General features: G+C 44.4%; 3 protein-coding genes across 3 annotated transcripts; 2 read left to right on the forward strand and 1 right to left on the reverse strand.

Moving 5' to 3' along the window:
• The first annotated feature begins 7330 nt into the window (after positions 1 to 7330).
• Positions 7331 to 9782, forward strand: LOC123426139 (DNA-directed RNA polymerase V subunit 7-like). Its single transcript, XM_045109916.1, has 2 exons — positions 7331 to 7511; positions 9017 to 9782. Exons 1-2 carry the CDS (start codon positions 7346 to 7348, stop codon positions 9553 to 9555), a joined length of 705 nt encoding a protein of 234 aa, XP_044965851.1. The 5' UTR covers positions 7331 to 7345; the 3' UTR covers positions 9556 to 9782.
• Positions 9783 to 10161: 379 nt separating this feature from the next.
• Positions 10162 to 12224, reverse strand: LOC123426146 (universal stress protein PHOS34-like). Its single transcript, XM_045109924.1, has 4 exons — positions 11899 to 12224; positions 10846 to 10955; positions 10638 to 10756; positions 10162 to 10538 (listed from the first exon to the last, which is right to left on the reverse strand). The coding sequence occupies exons 1-4, from the start codon at positions 12080 to 12082 to the stop codon at positions 10451 to 10453; spliced, it is 501 nt and encodes a 166-aa protein (XP_044965859.1). The 5' UTR covers positions 12083 to 12224; the 3' UTR covers positions 10162 to 10450.
• A 4634-nt stretch (positions 12225 to 16858) lies between these two features.
• LOC123426152 lies at positions 16859 to 17524 on the forward strand. The gene is made up of 2 exons (XM_045109932.1): positions 16859 to 17042; positions 17126 to 17524. The coding sequence occupies exons 1-2, from the start codon at positions 16983 to 16985 to the stop codon at positions 17381 to 17383; spliced, it is 318 nt and encodes a 105-aa protein (XP_044965867.1). The 5' UTR covers positions 16859 to 16982; the 3' UTR covers positions 17384 to 17524.
• The last annotated feature ends 9543 nt before the right edge of the window (positions 17525 to 27067 follow it).

A 27067-nucleotide genomic window follows, 5' to 3' on the forward strand; every position in this document is an offset into this window, starting at 1 on the left:
ATAAGTAAGAGTGTCAAACCCAACGAGGAGCAGAAGGCTCTGATAAACGGATTTCAACAATGTAATAACTGCAAGCACTGAAAGTAGGGTAACAAGTGATTGTGTAGCGAGGTGAAACGTAGCAAGCAAAGAGTAACAAGTAACAAGTAGTAGAAACGGTGCAGCAAGTGGCCCAATCCCTTTGGTAGCAAGGGACAAGCCTGAACAAAGTCTTATAGGAGGAAAAACGCTCCCGAGGACACACAGGAATTTCTGTCATGCTAGTTTCATCATGTTCATATGATTCGCGTTCGTTACTTTGATAGTTTGATATGTGGGTGGACCGGCGCTTGGGTACTGCCCTTACTTGGACAAGCATACCACTTATGATTAACCTCTCTCGCAAGAATCCGCAACTACAAAAGAAGAATTAAGACAAAGTCTAACCATAGCATTAAACTAGTGGATCCAAATCAGCCCCTCACGAAGCAACGCATAGACTGGGGTTTAAGCTTCTATCATTCCAGCAACCCATCATCTACTTACTACTTCCCAATGCCTTCCTCTAGGCACAAATATGGTGAAGTGTTATGTAGTCGACGTTCACATAACACCACTAGAGGAAAAACAACATACAACATATCAAAATACCGAACGAATATCAAATTCACATGACTATTATCAGCATGACTTATCCGATGTCCTGAGGAACAAAAGTAACTACTCACAAGACATAATCATAATCATGACCAGAGGTGTAATGAATAGCATCAAGGATCTGAACATAAACTCTTCCACCAAGTAATCCAACTAGCATCAACTACAAAGAGTACTCAACACTACTAGCAACCTTACAAGTACCAATTGGAGTCACGAGACGAAGATTGGTTACAACAGATGAACTAGGGATTGGAGAGGAGATGGTGCTGATGAAGATGTAGATGAAGATGCCTCCCCTCCGACGAGAGGAGTGTTGGTGATGACGATGGCGACGATTTCCCCCTCCGGGAGGGAAGTTTCCCCGGCAGGATCGTCCTGCCGGAGCTCTAGATTGGATCTGCTCAAGTTCCGCTTCGTGGCGGCAGAGAAACCACGAAAAAGCTCCCAATTGATTTTTTTCCAGACCAGGACGCTTCATATAGCAAAAGAGGGGGGCTAGTGGGCCTTCAGGCAGCCCACAAGCTTGCCCACCGCCACCAGGGGGTGGTGGCGGAGTGGGGGCTTGTGGGGCCCTTGTGGCCCCCCTCCGGTAGTTCTTTCACCCAGTATTTTTAATATATTCCAGAAAAAATCCACGTAAATTTTCGGGGCATTTGGAGATGTGCAGAATAGTGGACTAGGATTTGCTCCTTTTCCAGTCCAAAATTCCAGGTGCCTCAATTCTCCCTCTTCAAATAAACCTTGCAAAATAAGAGAGAAAATGCATAAATATGGTACCACAAGTAATATAACAGCCCAAAAAGCAATAAATATCAAAATGAAAGCATGATGCAAAATGGACGTATCAATAGCAAACTATTGTTTTGAATCAAATGGATCTGAACATTCACGTCACATAAGAGGAGTTACAAAGGAAATCTATTCTAGGTAGCATGAAAGCATCAAAAATTCATTCTTTATCATTTCTCTACTCGAGGACGAGCAGGAGTTAAGCTTGGGGATGCTTGATACGTCTCAAACGTATCTATAATTTTTTATGGTTTCACGCTGTTATCTTGTCATCTTTGGATGTTTTATGTACCTTTTATATCTTTTTTGGGACTAACTTATTGATTCAGTGCCAAGTGCCACTTCCTGTTTTTTCTGTGTTTTTGGCTCTTTTCAGATCTGATTTTGGAACGGAGTCCAAACGGAATAAAATCCCCGAAATGATTTTTTCCCGAACGAAAGAAGATCAGGGGGCGTGTGGGCCAAACCAGGAGGTCTCCTGGGAGCCCACAAGCCCCCACTCCGCCACTAGGGGGAGGCGGCGGTGGCGGGCTTGTGGCCTCCCTGGCGCCCCCCTGACCTAGATCTTTGGCCTATATATTCCCTAAAATACAGCAAAAAATCAAGGGAGCCTCGAAAATACTTTTCCGCCGCCGCAAGCTTCCGTTTCCGCGAGGTCTCATCTGGAGACCCTTCCCGGCGCCTTGCCGGAGGGGACTTTGGAGTTGGAGGGCTTCTTCATCATCATCATCGCCCCACCAATGACTCGTGAGTAGTTCACTTCAGACCTACGGGTCCGTAGTTAGTATCTAGATGGCTCCTTCTCTCTCTTGGATCTTCAATACAAAGTTCTCCATGATCTTCATGGAGATCTATCCGATGTAATCTTCTTTGGCGGTGTGTCTGTCGAGATCCGATGAATTGTGGATTTGTGATCAGATTATCTATGATATATATTTGAGTCTTTGCTGATTTCTTATATGCACGATTTGATATCCTTGCAAGTCTCTCCGAGTCTTGGGTTTTGTTTGGCCAACTAGATCTATGATTCTTGCAATGGGAGAAGTGCTTGGTTTTGGGTTCTTACCATGTGGTGACCTTTCCTAGTGACAGTTGGGGCAGCAAGGCACACATTGAGTGGTTGCCATCAAGGGTAACAAGGTGGGCTCTGTCGTTGATATGAGATTGTCCATCTACATCATGTCATCTTGCTTAAGGCGTTACTCTGTTCTTTTGGACTTAATACACTAGATGCATGCTGGATAGCGGTCAACGTGTGGAGTAATAGTAGTAGATGCAGAAAGTATATGTCTACTTGTTTTGGACGTGATGCCTATATATATAATCATTGCCATAGATATCGTCACGACTTTGCGTGGTTCTATCAATTGCTCAACAGTAATTTTTTCACCCACCGTCTACTTGCTTTCATGAGAGAAGCCACTAGTAAACACTACGGCCCCCGTGTCTATTCACATCTATCGTTTACACCTCCGCTTTTACTTTGCTTTGTTACTTTGTTGCTTTCAGTTCTCACTTTGCGAACAATCTATAAGGGATTGGCAACCCCTTCAGAGCGTTGGGAGCAGGTTCTTTGTGTTTGTGCAGGCACTTGTGATACTGCTTCACTGGATCGATACCTTGGTTCTCAAAACTGAGGGAAATACTTACCACCGCTGCGCTACATCACCCTTTCCGCATCGAGGGAACACCAACGCAAGGCTCCAAGGCCACGGGGAAATCCTTTGCACATTTGCCTAGGAAGTCCCTAAAGGCGTAGCCGTAGCAGAAGGATTCCTGGTGTCGTTGTTGAGGAGAATCAAGACAAGAACAGTCTCCCGTCAGCACGTGTTTCTGGCGCCGTTGGAAGGTCTTTTGTTGCAGTAGCAGCTACCTGCACACTTAAAACACGTTGAACAACTAAGCTTTCATACCTGTCAGCGTAGTCAGCAGCCATGTAATGTGTCTCTTGTTTAGTATCATCAACACCCCGTTCTTCACTTGCAATAAGAGCTAGGGTCTCCTCTTATAATCACTGGCGGGGTCATATCCACCATCCGCAGTAATAATCATCACGCGCTTGGATGGGCACTCTCTCGCATAATGACCTCCACCCTTGCAACGACGACAAATAACCTCATGTATTTGACCTGTGGATGCCATGGATGAAGAAGAGCTCTGTGCGGGACCGTAAGGTGTGCTCTTGGCGAAGTGTGGTGCAGGGGCTTGATTCCTGGTATCTCTGGTTGAATTGGCGGCTGAAGGAGGCGGTGTTGATGCAGGAGGACGTGTGGAAGTAGATGTGGTTCGTGGCGTCCATGAAGAAGTGCGACCTGCAGAAAAATTAGTTCTCGCCAATGCGTGTCGATCCTGCACTTCACGTTGAGCTTTGCAAGCAAGATGGAATAAACTAGTGATATTGTTATAATCCTTACATTCTAGAATAGTCTGAATATCTCTATTTAATCCACCCATAAAACGTGCAAGCATGGCTTCATTGTCCTCAACAATACCACATCTAATCATGCCAGTTTGTAATTCCTGATAATATTCTTCTACACACTTTTTCCCTTGTCTTAAACGCTGCAAGTTTTGAAGTAATTCACGTTGATGATATGGTGGAACCCAACGAGTACGCATAGCAGTTTTCAAAGCAGGCCAAGTAGTTGGAATATTAGCATGATGTATTCTACAATATTTAGACCACTAAACACAAGCAGAACTAGTGAAAGAACAAACAACAACAACAACACGTCTATCTTCAGGAAATTACAAGCATGTAAAATGTTGCTCTGTTTCTAACGCCCAAGTAAGATATATATATCAGGAACATATCGACCATGAAAAGTAGGAATATTCAACATAAGTTTAGGGAGATGGTCATGATCTCGTACCTGAGGGTGTGGTACATCCCTACCATTGCGATTGTATCCATGTGGACGTTCGACGACTTGTCGTGGTTGTTGTTGTTCCTGGTGCTGAATTGGAGCAACCTCTCCCTCATCATCGTAATCACCATCATAATCATCATCATACTCCTCATTTTGCTCAGCTGTAGAAACCTCGATGGTAGCAGCAGGAGGAGCAGTAGCAGGACCAGCCGCAGCAATAGGAGCAACAAAAGAAAAAACAGATGCAACTGGTGGTGGTAATCGGGCCAGCACCTCATTGAACTTGGCGTTCATCTTGGTGTCGAATTTCTTCTCCATACATCCGAGCTTGTCCATGGCCTCTATAAAGGTGGTCACGAAATCATGTACCTGGTCAGACATCATTTGCTGAAATTTATCATGGAGCTCCCGGTTGGTCAGGTTTTCCCAGTCGATCTCCTCGTCGTGTGATCCTGGCATGGTTAGCAGCAATAGGAACACAGAAGAATATGAACCTACAGACTACTAGGAAGTGGTGGTGGTGGTGGTGGTGTGTCACAAATCTGTCAAGAAAATCTCAATTGCTTACCAATTCTTACCTAGCAGCAGGTGGCGATCGGCAACCGGTGTAGTCAAACTCTCAAATCTTGGATAGAGCGATTGTCAGGTGGTGTCAAACACACGATGTAGATGTATGTGGAGCTAGGAAGGCTTATAATATGGTAGCAAGAAGGGTCAGCAATAATCAGTTCAGAGATGCAAAATTGAGAAGACGCTCAACGACGGTACCGTGCTGGTCCTAGGCTAGACCGTACAAGAGACGCGAGCCTAGAACACCAACGAAGTCACAACGACACGTACTAATCAAGGGAAGAGCCACTCTGGTTTATTTTCTCTCTTTTTTTGCACTCTTTTTTTCTGCGCTTTTTTTCTTCAAAAAATCACTATAATGGCGAGTGCCTCAAAACTCTTCCCAAGCACAAAAAACAGGATAGACATGAATTTTTTTTGACAATTTTTTTTTTAATTTTTGGAGCAATTCGGGGCTGCGACGACCAAAAATTGCAACAAAAATCACTATGATGGCGAGTGTTTCAAAACTCTCTAAAAAGCCTAACAAAATGATAGGGAAAAAAATTTCACCCCTCGAAATTTTGGCCTAAAAAGTGCTCTCGAAAGCGTGTCAGACTCTTTTTTTTCTTTTTCCGAAACCTACTCAGGTAAGGAAACGCGAAACCGAAAGCAAAAGGATCTCGAAATTAACCTAAGACAAAAAGGATGCAGACTAGGATTGTGGTGGGTATATGGTGGTGGTATATGGCAGCAAGGATAATGGTGGCGTGGTCGTGGTATATGGCAGCAGCGATGATGGTAACATGGAGCTGGTATATGGGAGCAGCGATGATGGTAACATGGAGGTGATATATGGCAGCGATGAAAGACGGTGCGGCGGCGGCGTGGCAACCTGTGATCAGAACTCGAAACTCTAAAGGACTAGACACTAAGACTAGCAACTCGACACGACGATGTAACTGCAAATTCAACTAAGCAAACTACTGAAAAGACTATGCAAAGGCTCAGATTGGTTCGGATATGATGATCTAACCCTAATTGTTTATGGCTTTTCGTGGACGATAGGTATGAAGAACGATTGCGATCTAACTACGAAAAACGGGTAAAATCTCACCGAGCAACCTGGAAATCTGATACCACTTGATAGAGGCGAAGTTGTCCCTGTCTTTCGATGAGATCGTGGGTATCGTTTTGGTAGAGTCGACTTTGACGATCCGACTACGAACGTGTGAGGACGTCGCGCCTTAGCAATCGCTAAACCAACTTCGAGAGGTTATTGATCACGCCGGAGCACGATCAACCTGACCACGAAGGTCTGTTTCCTGCACGCAAACAAAGAACAAGCAAGAAACTAAGATGCAATCAAGATATTACGAATATAAGAGGAAAGCTTTATTGATGAAGGTGGGGTTCTGTGACGCCTTTGTCTGGTCGTAGAACACAAACGAAGAACGCGAAGTTGCAGCTATGGCGAACTTGTAATCTAAACAAAACCCAAGTCTAAACGTTGTCCTAAGGGCTGTATATATGAGGGAATAGAGAGGCAATTTCGTGACCCTTGGAGGAGGGGTCCGAAAACAGCCCTAAACTCGGTTTTCCCACACATACGGACTCTAAAAATAGCCTATATTATGGTATTTCGAAATTACATGGGCCTGGCTGAAAAATAAGGTGGCGCAACATCTATAATAGCCTATGGACGAAATTTATAAAGTGACGTCTTGAATATTTCGTCCAAAGCCTTCATGCTCTCCTTATGGTGGCTTTAAAGTGCGAAAATCACCAGTGGAAGCTCCATTGTTCTCTCCCGCGTGTGCACCTTCTTGTCCATGCTTGATCCCGCTCCAACGGAAGTATCCTTCTTGTCCATGATAGGTCCTTCATTCATGAGCACAACAAAAGTATCTAACTTAGTCAACATCATATGTTCATGAACATTAGAAGTATTCCCAAGAAACGAAAGTACCTGGTAATTCAATTGGCGCGCACGAGCTCTATTAACGGGTCCAGTATGTATAGCAGCTGGGGCTGTGGGTGTAACAATGATGTTGATGTCCTCATCAATGTTGCCCCGATCTGATTCTTTCAATGGCCATGGTTTTGCTTCTTACAAACTACTTTGGAGGTCCGTAAAGCTGCAGACCAACGATGAAGCCGCGTCAAGCTCAGATGAAGAGGTGATCTGGCCTCTTTCTTTTCGGTGGCCGCTTTGATGGTGTCGAAGGAGAGAGACATGCGATGGTATTTTGCATAAGATAATTCTATCTTTCCAGTCTTGTAAGGTCGGTGTTTACATATTTTGTAACTTGATCTTATTTTATAAATGAGACACGTATTACCATTCAAAAAAAAGATGCTCTAAGGTTTTTGCGGATGAATTTATCGTGTCCCTTAAAAAATTTACATGTCAAACACGTTTTACGAAGTCTATTAGGCACCGTTTTTCCTACCGAAACTGTAAACGTGTGGCTTTTTTTTGGGTTTGATTATTAGGCATGGCATCTTGCTGTAAATACCTGCTACTCTTACTTTCTCCTCTCGTCTCTCCCCATTTCTCTCTCTGTGGACACAGCGGCGACCCGCAAACAGCGCCCAACCACCCGCGACGCGACCTAGCCGGCGAGCGGCGGCACCACAGGTCCGTCGAGGGGCGTTCTTCAGGTAACAGCCTCTCCCTCCCAAAATTTCTCCGCTTCCCCCCTTGCCCGTTGTTGCTCTTTTAACCTAAAATCTGAGATCGCGGGGATTTCCTGTCCTTTTTCCCTAACCAGCGCGCGATTTTCGTTCGTTGCTGAATGCGAGCAACCAAACCCGAGCCTTTCTTTTCGAGGACCCATCTGGTCGCGTTCTAGATTCGATTGCTCTTACAAAAGCTTGCTTTCCCCCAAATTTTGGGGGTTTACCTAAAGCCCTAGTAAACCCTACTAGATGCTTCTAGTCCGCCTGTAGAGGAGAGGAGGGAGACGACATTCATGCGTCCCCTGATTATCAATGGGGTTAAAGATGTACTCCACTATTCATGTGTCGCGCAGATCAGGAAACTTTTTCACGGTGTCCATAACCCCACCTTGAAATTGTACGGCGTTTCCAGTCTGAAATGTTGCAGGTTCAGGATAGATGATTTGGGTGCTTCCTTCAGTAACGTTTCCTTTGTAGTTATCCGATACCGGACCTTGTTCTTGCATCTACTGGCATTTTTCTTCTTTAATTGTGTTCGAAATGCTTTCATGCTCTCCTAACAAAGTCCTGCACAAAATTTTGTGCAGACAGGAAGCTCAAATCTATTCATGTTTAGTATGTTGATTCCATTGTAAATACATGCCTGCCATTTGGTCATTGTACTCTCAGGCAATGTCCCCTGTTAAAGTTAGCATCAATGTTGGCAGAAATATGGTAGTACTAATAGTTCGAGCCTTTGAATCCTTATAAATTTCTGAAATCTTTCTGTGCTAAGGGACTGCTGCAAGTTTGCCTCTCTGATTTTGAGTTCCGAGTAGGCAAATAAACTAGCAGGAATAAACTTCTGTATACACGGTTAGTCGTTACAGGGCCCAAAACCGGTATGTCTGCGCATGTCAAATGCACATAGACTTGTTTGATTACTTTGTTGTGTGAAATGGGTTGCTGCTCTCCGCAATGAGAAAATAATGCCGCGGTTACTTCCATCAACTGTAGTTTATTTTGACATTTGTGCGAAGTTTTTCTATATAAGTATGCTGCAGCACAACACTTTTGACGCATTTTTGTAAGTTGACCAAAAGCACACTTATTCTACAATTGCTGAGTACAGAGCAAGTAGCTATAAATTCCTGAGAAGTAGTATAATGTAGAAGTAAAAAAACATACTTTTGAGCTTTTAGTGTAGCATGCCTAATACGTTGTTGTAGTAGATACTAGATGCATAACGGTCTTAATACAGAAGGTAGAAGCGGCATTGCCCCAGTCGCTTGTAGAAAGACATTTATTTGCTCTTTAGGATTTATCTGTTGCTCCTAATTTAATGCTATGACAGTATATTTGCAATTGTATGTTCTCTATAACAGAAGAAATGCATTTTAAATCTCCCTGCCCTGTAATACCTTAAGCATGTTTCTCTATGATATTCAGTGAAGGATTGTTGCACCACTTGAAGGCTGATATTCATGTATAAATTTGACTTTTGGCAGGTAGTCAAAACATGGTTTTCCTTCAGGAGGAGATGTCTTGGAACGTGCTGATCTCACCGGACCAGCTGAGCCCCAAGGGCCTGCTGCTCCGCAAGTCGATCATCGTGCGTCTTCTGGAGGACATCACCAACAGGAAGGCCTCCAATGAGCATGGCTACTACATTGCTGTCAACGAGCTGAAGACGATCTCTGAAGGGAAGGTTCGTGAACTGACCGGAGACGTTCTTTTCCCGGTCACATTCACCTGCATCACTCAGAGGCCTATGAAGGGGGAGATCTTGGTCGGCTCCGTGGAGAAGATCCTCAAGCACGGGGTCTTCCTCAAATCCGGGCCAATCGAGAGCATCTTCCTGTCGGAGAAGTCGATGAGCGACTACAAGTACATGGGCGGCGAGAACCCCATGTTCATGAAGGACCACTCAAAGCTGGAGAGGGACACCGCTGTGCGCTTCAAGGTCATGGGGTTCCGCTGGATGGAGGCAGAACGCCAGTTCCAGCTCCTTGCGTCGCTGGCTGGTGATTTCCTCGGGCCGCTGTGAGCTGCTTCGAACAGGCTGCTGTACATTTTGTTATCCTGTGTGGTGGTGGATGAACTTTGATGTTGTGAGGACTGATGACATGGTTGCTGTAGCTTTTCGCAGTTGATGCAGGCTTAGGGTGTGGTGCCAATGACATTTGGTTCTATGTCTTAACTCAGTGTAGATGTGGACTTTGACGAGCCTGCGTTTGCTCATATCACTCTCAACTTGGATGCATGTGTTTGTGACCTTCTACTCCCTCCTTTCCTAAATACTCCCTCCGTTCGGGATTACTTGCTGCACAAATTGATAAAAATGAATATACTCCGTCAGTCCAGAATTACTTCTCACACAAATTGATAAAAATGAATGTATCTAGACTAAAATACAACTAGATACAACCATTCCTATGGCAAGTATTTTTAGACGGAGGGAGTACTAAGCTTTTTAAAAATTCCACTACATACTGCACACGTATCTTTGCTTGAAGCATATATACACACGCTAGTAAGATTATCATCATGGTCCAGTGGTATCATATGATGTGACTTGTTTTGATGCTGAAAGTTGCTAGCATCTACAATGGGCATTAGAACTCCTAGCCCAGGAAAAATGGCTGTCCGTAAGTAACAAAAAACAGCAGAATCCGTTTTATTCAGACTCTAGAAACTGTATAAACATCACGCATGCAGCAAACAGCAGCACGGACTGACTCACGGTGCAAAAGTTAGGCTGAAGAGAAGCACACAAACGTACACGACACATGCACAGATTACACAACCTGGGAATCATCCGCGGGCTAATTGTCAATCATTATTACAAACAACAACACTGCATGGTTCAATAAGTTGCAGCCATGACTGGATATATAGGACTCAACAAACTAAACCAGATGAGGATATTTTCGATGACGAGATCAGGCATGGGTGCTCGCTGGCTTGACAACGGTGACCGGGCACGCGGCGTTGTTCACGACGTAATCGCTGACACTGCCCAAGAGCACCCTGCAGTTCAGAAATGCAAAACATTAGGCACTCAATTATAACGAAACAAAAAATGTACATGAAGAACAGTTTGGAGGTCGTTTGGTCGGTGGTTGCAACCTCTTGAGCTTGCCAAGGCCCCTGCTCCCAATGACCAGGCAGCTGATGGGCATGTCATGGATGGCTTGGCATAGCTTCTCGCGGGGATCTCCAAACAGGACTTTGGAAACCACGGCAACCTGCCGAAAAACGAAAACGCGGAATATTGTTACAGAAAATGTGTCAAGGAGATCATGTATGATGATACATTGTGGTCTTGAGTGGTCACCTCCTTCTGCTTAGCTATGGTGTTGAGCATGTCCAGTGTTTCAGCATCAGGCTTCACCCCATATTTCTTTGCGACCGAAGGGTGAGAGAATTCCGAGAGGGGGATCAAAGCTAAAATAGAGGAAAGAAACAAGGGCAGTGAGCACTGAGTGGAAGGTCATAGTTGTAAAACAACTTTATTTAGATAAGCAAGATGTGAGCATACTAGGACCTTTCACATGTAAATTGCATGAACCAGGAATATCAAGCATGCCATTCCTGGTCAATACACTCTATAAACAGAAATTGCTAATATATTTCATTGATGCGTCCATATTTAACGCTATTCATAGCGTCGCATACACATCAGCACATGTAACATGATCTAGTCAACTACAATGATGGATGACAAACAGGTATGTTGATTCTATGGAACATAACTGGTGTATGTCTAAAAAAGAAGCCTATTGGTTGCCAGAACGGATCTCTGACGCTTAAATTGAAAGTGTAGCAAATCGTAAGATCCCTGTGTAGTAATTCAATTTGCAACTGCCAACAAAGCAAATTATTGTTCATCCATGTTAATGTTTAACAAAACAAACAGGTTAATCAAGAGCTCAATAAGAAATGGTTAGATCCAGTGTTACGATCGGGTGGTCAGTTCACCATATGGCGAACCGAAATCGGCGCTGCTGCTCTCTCCCAGAGTTAAAAACGACACCTAATAAAGCCCCATGGACAGAGCAGGATGAGCGAACATCGGTTGCGAACCGCCCCCCCCCCCCCCCCCTCTTAAATTGAATCAAAACCAAGCACGGTAACAAGGCAGCTGACAAGCAAGGTAATCAGCACGAACACACGCGCAGGGACCATGGCAACTGCTACCCCTTGCGCCGAACATACGCGGCTGTTACAGGTCGGAATTTTAGCACGGGTCGGGGCGATTGGTGGGCGCGACAAGAAACTAAGATCAAGAGCAGCAAGCGGGCAGACAGGCACGCAACTGGCTGCGGTTACAGTAGCAAGAGAAGGGGGACTAGGGAGGGAGAGGATGATGAGTTTGGTTGGTACGCACGCGAGCCGGAGGCCTCCCAGAGGAGGGTCTCGCCCTGCTCGTAGTCGGGGTCCTTGAGGACGTGGAGGAGGAGCAGGTTGTCGCCGGAGCGGAGCAGGTTGTCCGCCGCCCACTGCAGCGCCGCGCGGCTCCCCTCCGAGAAGTCCACCGCCAGGCCCACCCACCTCTCGCCTTCCGCGGCCATGGTCGATCTCTTCTCTCTTCCCTTCTCTTCTCGTCGCTCGGCTTGACAGGTGGTGGAGGTGGTGGTGGTGGTGGAAGACGCAGGAACAATTAAGGACGACGATGGTGGTGGTGGCTGTCGGCGAGGATATTTGTTTGACGCGGTGCTACATGTACTACTGGCATAGTGGCATGTGTGCGTGATTGAGGGAAGGGGGTCCACATGGGCACCCGCTCGGCCACGTTTGGAAATTTCCCTCTCCCCACCTCCTACAACGACAAGATTCTTTCTTGGACTTCATTAGAAGCGGCGCCGCATATTAGAGCATGGTTAATAGTACAGCCAACTGGTGGCTATAAGCCATCTTATAGTCTATTTTATAGTTAGTTCATACAATAGTTAACTATAAAAGAGTACTATTTTTATTATATATGGTCCACCATTCATTCTCACAAAGCATCTAGGAACACGTGCTAGAGCTGACTCTTTACGAAGAGTCCGCTTTCCTTCTTTCTCCTCTTCTCTCTCATCCAACTCATTAAAAATAAAGTATTTTAATCCTTACAGCCTGCTGGCTGTACCTTATTGTACTAGCTCTTAGTTTTCCCATGCGGCGGCTCCCTTCCATCCATTTTTACATGCATGCAACATGACATCATTATGTATTATTTTAATTTTGTATTTTAAAAAAGATTTATCTTCAAAATCGTTATCTTAATTAATGATTCGTTTTCATCATTGACTTTAACGCGACGAGATCTTTAAAACTAGATTTCATGTCAATATGTTTCGATAACTTTTGTTTTCGTCGGTACTTGCCAAATTATTATCACTTACTTGTCACATTATTTGTCACATAGTTTTCACATTAAATCAACTTGGTTATCAGGTTTAAGAATATCGATATACACCACTAAAAAACTTGATTCATTGTACTTCTACTGATTCATGCATTTACTTACTTATTGTTAGTGCTTTAATAACCACTTTTTAGCTCCACATAACACTGCAATACTTAAAAATTAAAAAATTATTGTCCCGATAATTATGTATAATTTTTGTGACAATTGTACATCCGTAAAATAACAACTATGATGACATAAATGTGGCAGCTAGGAACGACGAAAAAAAATCAACGAAACATGTCAATATGGGATCTTATTTTAAATATCTCGTCGAGACGAACCTAACGGTGAAGACGAATCTTCAATCAAATTATTAATTTGTGAGATAAATCATTTTTAAAATTCAAAAAAGCATTTAATGCGCTGATGTAATCATGGGGTAGAAGGATTTTGCATGCGCGTGTAGGCGTCATGAAAATGTTGTGATGCGGCGCTTTTTCTTAAATTTTTCCTTTTTCTTTCTCCCTAATGTTTCGACATCTCAGCGGCAAGTTTCTTTCTTTCTCCCTAATGTTTCGACATCTCAGCGGCAAGTTTGTTTCTAATCTGGAAATAAAAGATCATGATGATTCCTTTGGAGGGCAACATCATCATAGATTCATACTCGTCTTTTGGGCTGTTTTTGTTGGCAAAATTGACAAAAATGACCCCTGGAACGAAAGAACTCACGGATTGACCCCTCGGAAGAAATAATTCACCGGCCTGACCCTTTTGTGTGGCGCGCGACACCTCGGCGCCACACTGTACTGTGTGACGCCTAGGGGTTAGGCGCCACACCCCCGACCACGTGGCAGGGAGGGCCCCACCCCCAGGCAGTGTGACGCCTAAGTCTCAGGCGTCACACATTGTAATGTGTGGCGCCTGACCCTTAGGCGCCACACTGACTTACAGGGCCACGGGCCAGCCCCCTCCCCACCCCCCTCCCCACCCCCTCCCTCATTCAAACAGAAACTTCCATTGCGGCGGCTGGCTCTCATCCCCTCCCTAATCCCCTCCCCAATCTCCTTCAGATCTGAGGATTTCTTCCTTGGATTGATCCCCCAAGGTAATGTCCTCCCCCATCCCTTCCCTTTCCCATCCTTCTATCCAATTTTATTATGTTTTGGTTGAGTAGATTGATTTTAGTATATTGATTTGAGTAGGTTCTTAGGATTTGACTAGTTAGGATTTGGTTGAGTATATGAGTAGTTAGTAGTTAGTAGTAGTAGTAGGTATAGGAATTGCATTAGGTTTTGGTTTTGGTTGAGTATATGAATAGTGAGTAGTAGTAGTAGTTAGTAGTAGAGGTAGGTATATGAATTGTATTATGTTTTGACTAGTTAGGATATGAGTTAGGATTTGACTAGTTAGTATATGAGTTAGGATTTGCATTAGGTTTTAACTAGTTAGGATATGAGTTAGGTTTTGACTAGTTAGGATATGAGTTAGGATTTGCATTAGGTTTTAACTAGTTAGGATATGAGTTAGGTTTTGACTAGTTAGGATATGAGTTAGGATTTGCATTAGGTTTTAACTAGTTAGGATATGAGTTAGGTTTTGACTAGTTAGGATATGAGTTAGGATTTGCATTAGGTTTTAACTAGTTAGGATATGAGTTAGGTTTTGACTAGTTAGGATATGAGTTAGGATTTGCATTAGGTTTTAACTAGTTAGGATATGAGTTAGGTTTTGACTAGTTAGTAGTTAGTAGTAGTAGTAGTTAGTAGTAGTAGGTATAGGAATTGCATTAGGTTTTGGTTTGTAGTTAGTGGTAGTAGTTAGTATTAGTAGTAGTTCATATGAGTATATGAGTCTTATTTGAATATTAGTAAATGAGTAATTTTTTGTGATTTGTAGGATGGTGTGGCTTCTGAATGATGTTTATGACGCTGAACACAGGGCCTATTTCATGTCGGAGAAGAAGATGGTAAGTAGAAAATGATTAGTAGATTAGTAATATTTTGAAAATGTAATAAGCACTTGATATCTTCTTCTCCTATATGTTTGCAGGAGCTTACGCCCCTGAAGATCCGGTCTCATGGGGCATCCTCTGTAATGCATTACGATGAGCGGTACACCCCGTACATCGAGATGACGGGACTCCTTCCATTCGTGCAGCTTGTGAGTCGGTCAACTCCAAATCTGAACGCTGCGGCAGTCACAGCACTCATTGATCGTTGGAGGCCGGAGACACATAGTTTTCACCTCTGGACCGGAGAGATGACGGTTACTCTTCAAGATGTTTCCATGATCACCGCTCTTCCCATCGAGGGGAAGCCACTATGTATGAGCACTGATTCTGAGGGATGGCGGCATCAAATGGAGGCTCTTATTGGTATGTCGCCGCAGGAGCCGGAGGTGGAAGATGGAGGGAAGAAAGATAGAGTCCCTGCCGGTGCCACTTTCACTTGGATTGCCGCCAACTTTGCTCATTGTCCTGAGGACGCAGATGACGAGGTCATCCAGAGGTATGCTCGCGTCTACATGTGGTACGTCATCTCTAGGACTATTTTTGCGGACGGCACAGGCAAGAATGCTCCTTGGATGTGGCTGAAGGCGTTGACTGTTTTGGACAACAAGTTCAGCTGGGGCTCGGCCGCACTGGCTTACTTGTATCGGCAGGTAATAAATTGTTAATATTAAGTACTCTCTGTTATCTTTTTCTGCTAAACTGATGCATGTTTGTTGTTACTTGTAGTTGGACGATGCTTGTCGCAGGACGACAAAGGACGGTGGAGTTGGTGGTTGTATGCTCCTACTTTCAGTATGGAGCTGGGAACGCCTACCTGTTGGACGCCCTAAAAGCTCAAAGTGGAATACCTGGGATGACCACGACAACCCTGTACGTCAACCTACATGGGCTTACAAGTGGGACTTGGTATCGGAGGTGGCAAGCGAAGTGAACCTATTGTACAAGCAGTACACCAACGAGATGGATTCGCTTACCCCCGAGCAGGTAAGATGGTTTCAGAGTTGACTTCCAGCTTCTATGTTGTGAGTGAAATGAATTGTGGTATTCATCTTGTGTTGTAGGTTGAATGGGAGCCATATGGTGTCGGGACAAACTTTGGTGATGCACACACGTTCGAGCTGAATCCACTATGCGTGCAGGAAAGACATCTTTGGCTAATGCGTTGTCCCCTAATATGCAATTGGGCGGTTGAGTGGCATCTCCCGCATCGTGTGCTGCGTCAATTTGGTTACTTTCAGCCACACCCGCCGGAGTGGGTGGACACGGACACACAGCTTCACAGGTAACAAAAAATAATTAGTGATTAGTTTTGTTCTTAGTGTTGAGCGAGCTACTGATGTGTTTTGTTCAAAGCAGGTTGGATAGGAGGAGGCAGCGAAAAATCAAGGACTGGCAGAAGCATCATAAGAGCTACGTCCTTATGTTTGAGCAAAGTGTGCAGGCAACTTCGAGCATACAACGAACCCAGTACCGTCAGCATTGTGCTCTTGCGTTCAGCAACTACCTAAGATGGTTTCAGGAGAGTACTCGTGTCGAGATTTGTCCGCCGGCTTACGAGGAGGACATATTGGAAGAACCCACTGAGTACGATGAACTTGCCCAAGGCGGTTACAGCAAGTTGATTCGCGAAGGGTACCAAACTTCCTTCGCCCCTGTCCTGAACTTTGTGGTAAGTGTGCTCCCCTATGTAAATTATGAATTCTAGCGGACCTATTCACTTGCACTTATTTGTTGTCATTGTCTTGTGATCATAGCGCAAAGAGGTCAAGAAACAAGCTGACGAGTCCGAAGATATTCTAGATAACACACCTGGAGGAAAAAAGGGAGAATGTGCACTTCGTCTATTCATAAAGGTGTTGTGTCATTATTATTATTTTGCCCAGAATGCAACATTATAGGTTACCTAATATATGTCATTTATATTTGAATCTAACAGGAACAGGGCAAGAAGTTACGGCGCCTATCCAACATTTTAGGTTGCCGTGACCCTGAATATGTTTCACCTTCGAGATCCGGTTCATCCGAAAGAAATACTCTTGACGATTCGGCTTCTTCGGGCGCTCATATGGATGATGGTGACATTACCCAAAGAAATACTCAGGAGGATGATGCTGACACTCATCAGGTATGACATAGCCATGCAGTTTGCACTTTCAACCTTCAGCCTTGAACCTTCAAATTTGAACTTTCAACCTTCATGTGTATTAGGCTGCGGACGACATGACGTTGAAGGCTTTCCAACGCTCCGCTTACGTGTTGAAGCCCAGGAAGGAATTTAAGCGCTACTCACCGGATGATTATGCGAAAGGGAAGAATCCGGTGGCCGGGAGCTCTCGTTTGTCAAGGATGAGAAGCAGGGAGGATGAGGTTGAGGATGACGATGACGATGAGTCCGATGACCCGGATCAATTTGTGGTTGCGAGAAGGAAGAAGCTAGTATCCAAGAGGGGACGAGGCCCTAAGTGATTTGTAGTTGGTGTTGCACTTGTCGAGCTGAACTATTTATTGTAGTCTTGAACTATTTCGAGTTGTGAACCATTTAGTTCTAGTTGCAGTTGTTGAGAACCATTTAGTGCTATCAAAAGATCCTTATTGCTGGAAATATATTGCTTTCTTGCACTCACAAGATCCTTATTGCTGTCAATATATTGATGTATTGCTGTTCTAAGATCTTTATTGCTGTCAGAAATTGCTTTTCATATTCAGTTCCAGCAGGTTTTCACATGTGTGGCGCCTAAGCCTTAGGCGCCACACCTGTGCAGTGTGGCGCCTAAGGCTTAGGCGCCACACATGGGCTTATACAGCCTCAACGCAGCCCCTCTCCACCCCCTCCCCAGTATAAGTCCATGTGTGGCGCCTAAGCCTTAGGCGCCACACATGGGCTTATACATCCTCAGGGCAGCCCCTCCCCACCCCCCTCCCCCAGTATAAGTCCATGTGTGGCGCCTAAGCCTCAGGCGCCACACTACACATGTGTGGCGCCGAAGGCTTAGGCGCCACACACTCTGTCATGCCTAGAACTGCATCTTAATGGAGGAGGAGTTCAAAAATAGTGGTGGAGCTCAGATACATATGTCCAAACATACAACACAAAGCACATAGTAGTGGTGGTGGAGTTCAAACATACATATGGTTATTGAAGTAACTTACGTCCAAAAGTGCATACATAGTGGAGTTTCATTGTCATAAAGCGCGGAACCAAACAAGGTTCAACAACACATAGATTACAAGCATCCGGCTCTATTGGGTCGAGCAAGGCCCCTTACCCTTCTTCTTCTTCCTCTCTTCTTCCTCTTCCTCTTCCCTTTTGCGCAGTTTTGAAGCCTCTTCCTTATCCCTCTCCGTGAAGCGCTGATGCTCCCGCTCTCTCTTTGCTGCGGCCTCTGCCAACATCTTCTTAAAGTTAGCTTCATATTCTTTTTTATGTTTCTCTAGCGTCTTCCTGTCATTCTCCTTTATCCTAGCCTCATATCGCTTATGCTCAAGGAACATTTGCCACTCCTCATCCCTCTTTGCCTTATCCTCCTCATCCTTCTTCTTTCGCGCTTCCGCTGCATCCTCCTCTCTCAACTTCTTTGCAGCCCTATCCATCAACAGCTGCTCCTCACTGGCTGCATCCTTCTCCTCCCCCCACTCCGCTTTTGCCTTGTTCGGCTGAGAAGCGGCCATACCTACAAAACAGGCATCATAGCTCATAGTTAGTAAAATAACACACAAAGGAGCATCAAAAACAACATGATAAAGATTAGTGAAATATGTGACATACGGAAATGGTCCTTGTAGGTATCCACGCATACCAATCCTAGTAAGTCCACCACCTATCCCACCACTGCCTCTAGCACCACCACGACCTATCCCACCCCTGCCTCTAGCACAACCACGACCTATCCCACCACTGCCTCTACCACCACCACTTCCTCTAGTAGCACGTCCTCTAGTAAGCCCAAGTCGGCTAGGAACACGTTGAGTAGGAACTTGTTGGCTCGTGCTTCCTTGACCCGTCCCTTGTTGGCTTGAACTTGGTTGGCTAGGACTTGGTTGGCTAGGACTTGGTTGGCTTGACCTGGAATCATTGTTTTTGGACTTCTTCTTTCGCGCCGTACACCTTCTTCTGTTGTGCCCTGTTACACCGCAATCTCCACATTGTGATCTCTCAGTAGGCTCTTGGAATTGGTTGTTCCCCATTTCTCTGCCACCACCATGGCCCCATCCATCCATGTCTCCTCTAAAACGCTTTGTCTTTCGTCTTCCCAGTTTCACAACCTTCCACTCTGGGTCGGGCCATAGTTGTACTCCATGATACTCCGGCCATTGTGATTGGTCAAAGTATGGTTCAAATCTAGGAGCCCATGTATGCTTCGTGGTCATGATCGAGAACTCGGACTCCCTCACGGTTAGTGGATGGTTGACGTCCACATTCCTACTGCGAGCTGCCGTGTACAAATGCGAGCATGCGAGATGAAGCAACCTTGGTCTCCCACAAGAGCAATCACACAAGGATAAAGAAACCTTGAACGCCCTGTTTCCGTGTTGCTGGCCATCGTTTGTCGTTCCTCCGGGCTCATTCACTTCGTATGTCCAATCCTCGTTGTTGTACAGGGTAGCCGTTTGGGTGTCAGCCTTCCGTGATTGAAATACCATCCATTTGTCAACCTTTGGTGGAAACTGGTACTTATACTTTTTCCTGTTCTCTCCCGCAATCTGATCATCTGTTTCTTGTGAGTACTTTAGAAAGTATGCTCTCAACTTGTCGAATGTGTATTGAACTATTGCCGTCACCGGCAACGCACGGACACCCTTCAACACCCGGTTGAAGCATTCTGCCATGTTACTGGTCATTTGACCATATCTTCGGCCATCTTCGTCATAAGCTCGTGCCCACTTGGCCCGAAGTTCAATGTGCCTGTTAAGAAACTCAAGCCCACCTGCATCAAGTTTTTTGTTTACAAGCAAAGCATTGTACAATCTTGCAAATCGTTTGTCAGAAAATGCTTGACAACAATCCTGAAGATCATCCGCCAACTCCTTGCTACCACATGCCCGGTAGAAGTTTGCACAGAAATGCCTCATGCACCATCGATGATGCAAAGGAGCATGGCCGGGAATGACAATGTCAACCGCGTTAAGTATGCCTTGATGACGATCCGATATGACACATATTTCCCTCTCAAACGGTAATACCTTGGTTCTCAAAATATGCAAGAACCATTCCCAGTTAACATTGTTCTCTGCCTCAACCAAAGCAAAAGCCAAAGGCATCAACCGGTTATTGGCATCACTTGCTATTGCAACCAACAAAGTGCCCTTGAATTGTCCGGTCAAAAACGTGCCATCGATGGAGATGACAGGACGACAGTGCTGGAAAGCGCTCACACATTGCTCAAATGCCCAAAATGCACGGCCAAATACGCGAACCCTATTTCCATTCTTAATCCTTGTTTTCTCCCCATACGGCTCGACCACATGAACCATGCCCGGGTTAGTGTGGGCAATAGCTCCCAACAACCTAGGTATGCGGTTGTATGCTTCCTCCCAATCACCATACAACATCTTGAATGCGGCTTGGTTTGCTTTCCATGCCTTACCATATTTCACCTCGTAGTGAAAGAGGGCTTTCACAAGGTCTTGTACGCTTTTTATGCTCATTGTAGGAAGAGAGGAGATGGAGTTGGAAAGCCTATAAGCGATGAACTCGGAGGTTAGTTGTCTATGGCTTTGCGACGATAGGGCACCATCAACCCTCTTGCCTTGACACATGTGAGGCATACAACTGACAATGTTCCATCCTGGCCCTCCTTTCCATGGTCTTGCACGGACAATCCAAGGACAACCTCTATCCTCACAAGCAACCGTGTAACGCAGCTTCATGTTTGAATGAACAACTTTGTGTGGCCTGTAATGCGTAACAGAATATTCATCCAACCACATCTTCAGTTCAAAGAATGTTTCGAACTTTGACCCCGGCAAAATAATATTCTTCCCATGTGTGTCCCGATGAGAAGGTGGCCTAACTCCAAACAATATGCCTTCGCCTCCGTCAACCACGGCTTCATCCGCAAGGCTAAGATCCTCGAACAATGGTGTCCGGTGATCACGCTTTAATACCTTCGTGAAAGCTTCAGCCTCCTTTGCCGTGAACCCTTCCTCATCAACTTCTTCATCGGGACCCTCATCGTCAGACTCAGAGGCATACCCACGTGAGTACGGAATGGAATGGTCCATTGTCTCTTGCAAATTATATTTGTCCAAATCACCAAGATTGTTGTCATGAAGAACATTACCATCATCATAGTGCTCATAATTAGCCTCTACCAATGGTTCATGTTCAATGTTGACCTCTTCGTTAGCCTCATACACACAAGAAAGAGGTTCAATGCTGGCCTCTTTGTTGATGGTTGCAGGAATAGCTTCAACAATCGAAGAGGAAACCCGGTTCAAATCCAACAAGTTAGGAACATTTGTTTTCATGGCAAATAACTCTAGAGCCTTGTCTAGTGATTCGGCCACCGTATCCTTGTATGCAAGCCAACGTTGCTCGGAGTTGACACGCATGGTCTTCCAACGAATGTGCATTCCGAATCCCACATTATGCCTACCAGCAAACTCAACTACATCACTAGGGTCCATCCAATTCAAATCCTTTCGGACTTGTTCCAACAATTCAGCATAGCTAGGACACAAATCGAACACCATGTCAAGCTCATCCGGGTCCGGATCAATATTGCCTTTTAAAAAGGCATCCTTGTCCACGTGATGAATATAAACACATGTTCTTCCCATACCTAAACAACAAAACATAGAACCTTTTTATGAGCAATCATACAATTACAATAACCATAGCCTAACTTCCAAATAACCCTAACCCCCTCATAACCCTAACACAACCAAACATCCCTAACCCTAGCCTAACCCTAGCCTAACCCTAAAACAACCATAATGCACACATCCAAACAACCCTAATCCTAACCCCATCATACCCCTTATCCTAACATACAAACAAATAAAACAATATGATATACATCCCACATTTCATGAAAAACTAGGGTTTCCTCAAATTTGCAAAAAAAAAGAACACAAAAGATTTTCCTTTGGATGAGAATGAGGGGAGAGGTGGGGATTACCTTAGGGGAGTGATTGGACAACAAATGCCCGCTCCAAACCTTCAGATTTGGTGATGTAGAGAAGGATTTGAGGGAGGGGGCAGTGGCTGGGAGAGGGGCTGGGGGAGGGGAATGAGGGAGGGGGTGGGGAGGGGGGGTGGGGAGGGGGCTGGCCCGTGGCCCTGTAAGTCAGTGTGTGGCGCCTAAGGGTCAGGCGCCACACATTACAATGTGTGACGCCTGAGACTTAGGCGTCACACTGCCTGGGGGTGGGGCCCTCCCTGCCACGTGGTCGGGGGTGTGGCGCCTAACCCCTAGGCGTCACACAATACAGTGTGGCGCCGAGGTGTCGGGCGCCACACAAAAGGGTCAGGCCGGTGAATTATTTCTCCCGAGGGGTCAATCCGTGAGTTCTTTCGTTCCAGGGGTCATTTTTGTCAATTTTGCCGTTTTTGTTGCCGGTTTTACCGGAGCGGAAAGTTCCCGTCTGACGAAAATTCCGGCTGATTTCCACAACCTTGCGCTGCACAAGACTTTTCTTGCCAAAATACGAGTTCCAGAAATTGCAGTATACTATAGTTCCGCGGCAATAATGATGCAGCTCTTTTGCTGGCACATAGAAACTAGGCTAGAGCACAATACCTTTTGCTGCGGTTTGTCAACTCTTGTTCCAGGAAACAATTCTCTATCTGCCAATTCAAAGTCAAACTTGCTGGCACGTTCGGTTCTTTCAACAATATCGAGTTAATTACATAGACGTATCATAATTAAGACATTCAAGCTAAATACAAATAAATAAAAAGAAATGTGTGACTGCTCCCGGATGCCATTACACCCTCATGAGCAGTAAACTTAAAATAAAACAAAAAGAATTTAAAAAATCAAAAACTTTAGGGGATCAAAGATGAGCAAACTTTTGTTGGTCTTGTAAATTTTCAGCCACAAATAACACTCGAGGAGCCCTCGCCAAAACAAATCACTACTTAAAAGTGCACATAAACTTTAACCACTAATATTTTAAAGTTAAAGATGAGCAAACTTTGTACACCATGTCGTATATGCAATCTTTGCAAGAGGGGCATCATGAATGGCTCACGCCTCCTATCCCTTGATGGTGGTGGCAGATCGACATAAACACATGAGCCATCCATGATGCCCTTCTTGCAAAGAATGCATATACGATATCTCCCAAGCCATTCATATGTTGTAACATATAGTTGAATGTCGATCATTACTGTAACATTTAAGATGCGATCATATCCTTATTTTGTCAGGAGGGCCTCGACAGGGATAGAAGCGCATCTCGTCGTTTTGTAAGAATGAATATCGTTACAAATACATGTACTGAAAAGATGGGTATATGGAATTGGCTTACACTCGCCACAAGCTACAACAAATTCACGTCAATACAACAATATACAGTCACCATGAAGAAGAGCAGGGTCCGACTACGTACGAAAAGAAACAATAAAAAACAACGTCCATCCTTGCTATCCAAGGTTGCCGGTCTGGAACCCAACCTAGATCGATGAAGAAAAAGAAGCAACTCAATAGCACATCGCGCTCGCGTCTTAATATCACTTTATCTGTACCTGCAACTGATGTTTTAGTAATCTGTGAGCCACAGGGGACTCAACAATCTCATTTCTAAAGGTATCAAGACTAGCAAAGCTTAATGGGTGATGTATGGTTAAGTGATGAGGCCGCAGCAAACGACTAAGCATTTATTTGAGGTGGCTAACTTACGAGTACAAGAACAAAAGAGGGGGACGATCTACGCATAACGGACATGAATTAATGATGATCAAATGAATGATCCTGATCACCTACTTACGTCAGACATAACCCATCGTGTCCTCTTCCGGATACAGAACTCACGAGAAGAGACAGTCACGGTTACGCTCACAGTTGGCATATTTTAATTAAGCTTACTTCAACTTATCTAGAACCGATTGTTAAACAAAGTTTCCAAGTTGCCACATAACCGCTGGCACGACTTTCCAAAAAATTTAACCTTGCAGGTGTACTCCAACTAGTCCATCACAAATTATCACAAGCCGCATAGAAAGCCTCGATCACAAAACTCGTGATCTCCTCGGATTCCTTAGCGGAAAACCTCAACTCTTAGATAACCCAAAGCATCACCGGAGTCCCGATACACAAGATATTTTGTAAAAGGTAAAACAAGTCCAACAAGGCCACCCGACGTGTCGACGAACCCGATAGGAGCCGTGTATCTCGTTCTCAAGACATGACGGATAAACGACGCGTACGGTGGCCTGATAGAAATCACCCAAGTTGCCCTGGGTTGGCCCCGCACAGTGCTCTAGTTTGGACCAACACTCATGAGGAGCACTGCCCCCGGGGGTTGATTAATTATCCACGGGGTGATCAAACCCTATGTGGTTCATTAGTTAATTAGGCAAATATAGTATCGAAGTTGGGCCTTGCCAGACCAGTTTTAATCTAAGATGAATTATCAAGGGGGTCCCCATAACAATCCCGATCGTGTTAGGAGCGCTCAATTATGGAATATAACATCGGTAGCCGAAATTAGGACGACAATGATGGAACAAAACACCAGGCTAGAAAGGCCGAGCCTTCTACCTTTTACCAAGTATATAGGTGCAATAAATTAAATAGCATTAATATGGTGATATAACAAGGAACCCATGTTATCACATGGAAGCGACTGCACCTGCAACTAGCAATGCTATAAGAAGGCTGAGCAACCGGTAACATAGCCAAACAGTGGTTTGTTGGGTTGTGAAAAAGGTTAGAGGTTTTCATGGCAATGTTAGGAGGCTGACATTTAACAGGTGGTAGGCAGCAAGACATATGGAAAGAAACGAGACAACTAGCATGTCAATGATAGTAATGTTATATAGGGAAATGTTCATCTTGCCTGTGATCCCGCTTGGAAGAAGATCGACTCCGTGAAGCAGACGAACCGACGTAGTCGAACGAATCCTCACACTCTGAAGCGGTTCGGAACACTATCGAGAAGAAACAACCCGGAGCAACAATCAACACACGATAACACCACACATATTCAAGACATGATGCACAACACATATGATGCATGTCCTGTTTAATTATGCAACTCACGGTACGACAATTCACAACAATCAAAACACTACACATTAAGTGAAGCTCAATATGCAACGAGTTGCATATTGACAAAACTCCACATTTGAATTACTTAGTTCACCCCCGTTTAGGTACAGGTCAATATTAAATGTTGTTAAACATGGGAGGAGGTGAAGCATAATTAAACTACCTATCTATGCCTTTTAAATGAGGTCGGAAACAACTTATAGCATCTACGAAATGACCCCATATGTTAATTAAGAAATTTGTCCAGATCTGAACTAACATGTTTTAATGTTTGTTAAACAACAGAATAAAGAGGTTCACATGATTCTTCGCATCATTCTAGTCGACTTACATCTAGAGATCATTGCAAACGGAGCTACGGTTCAAAAGATATGATCACCGCAAGATATGATGCCATGAATGCAATATGTATGCAAATGACAGCCACAAGCATTCCAAACCATGAAGTCGGCAAGATATTATGAAACTACACGATATTCTAAGCAAGTTTTATATATGACATGTTCAAAACGGAGCAACTGTTTAACAATTACAAGCAAAACAAGAAATAACTACAATCTGCCAAAAACCGCAACATAGCATTTTCTATAGCCCAAAACAACAAGCTACATAATTCTAAAATGCTCAAACAAGACATGTGTCAGTAGTGGGCAAGATGCACAACAACATCCTTCTAAAGACAAGTAGCACGGAAGCATGGATCACTAGGGAAAGAACTCACAAAATGGCTAGTTGCACACAGTTTTAGACTAGTGAAAGTAACAGTTTTGACAATGCAATTTTTTAACCAGATGACATATTGGAGCAGTAAAACTATATGCTATAGGGGATGAAATGGCATGAAAATTAAGAGCATGCTATAGAATCTTAAGCAATACAAATAACTCCATTGCACCAACCCCAAAGGCTGTAGATCACTAGCAAAACACATGGCAAGACATCAACAAAATATTACAGATTTTAGACTTAGAAATATTTCAGCATCTCAAATCACCACTATTTTCTAGCATGTTGGCAACACGAAAACAACACCTAAACATGAATTTCTATAGCAACGAAAATTACCAGGGGCTATCATACATGTCCAAGGGCATATCTCATGTTCACAAGTAATTCATATCATGCACGGAATAAATCACACAAGATAAACAAAAGGGTAACATGGAAAAATATCATGCACGCTAACTTGCTCAAAAGACAAAACTAAATGCACAGTTAAATCCTACAGATTATTCTACCCCAAAAACATATATAACATGTGGGGTTTTAAATAAACAAATGCCACCACATATATGTGAGAATATGACATAAACCGGTCTTAGCAAACTATTTATGCCACCCACATGCAAACAACAAGATGGTTATTTTTACCATGCATGGAAATGTATTGCAAACAACATGAACATTTTACATACTAGGTTTGAGCAATTTTCTATGGAATAAAATAGTTTAATATAACAGCACGCAAATCTATGCAAACAGCAGGTCAAACAGTTTTAAATATGCATGCAAGTTGGAAAATGTTAATCTACACGAAATTCTACACGATTTACATATATAACTTGTTGCGATCCGACACACGGTTTAAAAGTTACGGGCATTTTAATAATGAAATATCTGAAAATAGATAATTCGCCGGTAAAAATAGAAAAAACTACTACGGGCCGGATTTGCAGCAGTTGGGCCTATAGTACCCGGGCGCTGTGTAACTAAAGCATGCGCGTGGGCGGTACTTAGCGGAGGCGCGCTCACCTCGGTCCACTTGGGCCAGCTGATGGAGGGGCTACGGCTAGGCCTTGATGCGGCCTGCTCGAGGAGGCCGATGGCTGGGCCGGCTTGGGGAAGCGGCTGCCCCTACTGGACCTGGCGATGGGGCAGTCGAGTGGCTGGCCTAGCGGGGCTGGGGCAACAACGCTGGAGGTGGGCCGGTCGG

The sequence above is a fragment of the Hordeum vulgare genome, chromosome 1H (genome assembly GCF_904849725.1).
Source record: "Hordeum vulgare subsp. vulgare chromosome 1H, MorexV3_pseudomolecules_assembly, whole genome shotgun sequence".
NCBI classification, from domain to species: domain Eukaryota; kingdom Viridiplantae; phylum Streptophyta; class Magnoliopsida; order Poales; family Poaceae; genus Hordeum; species Hordeum vulgare.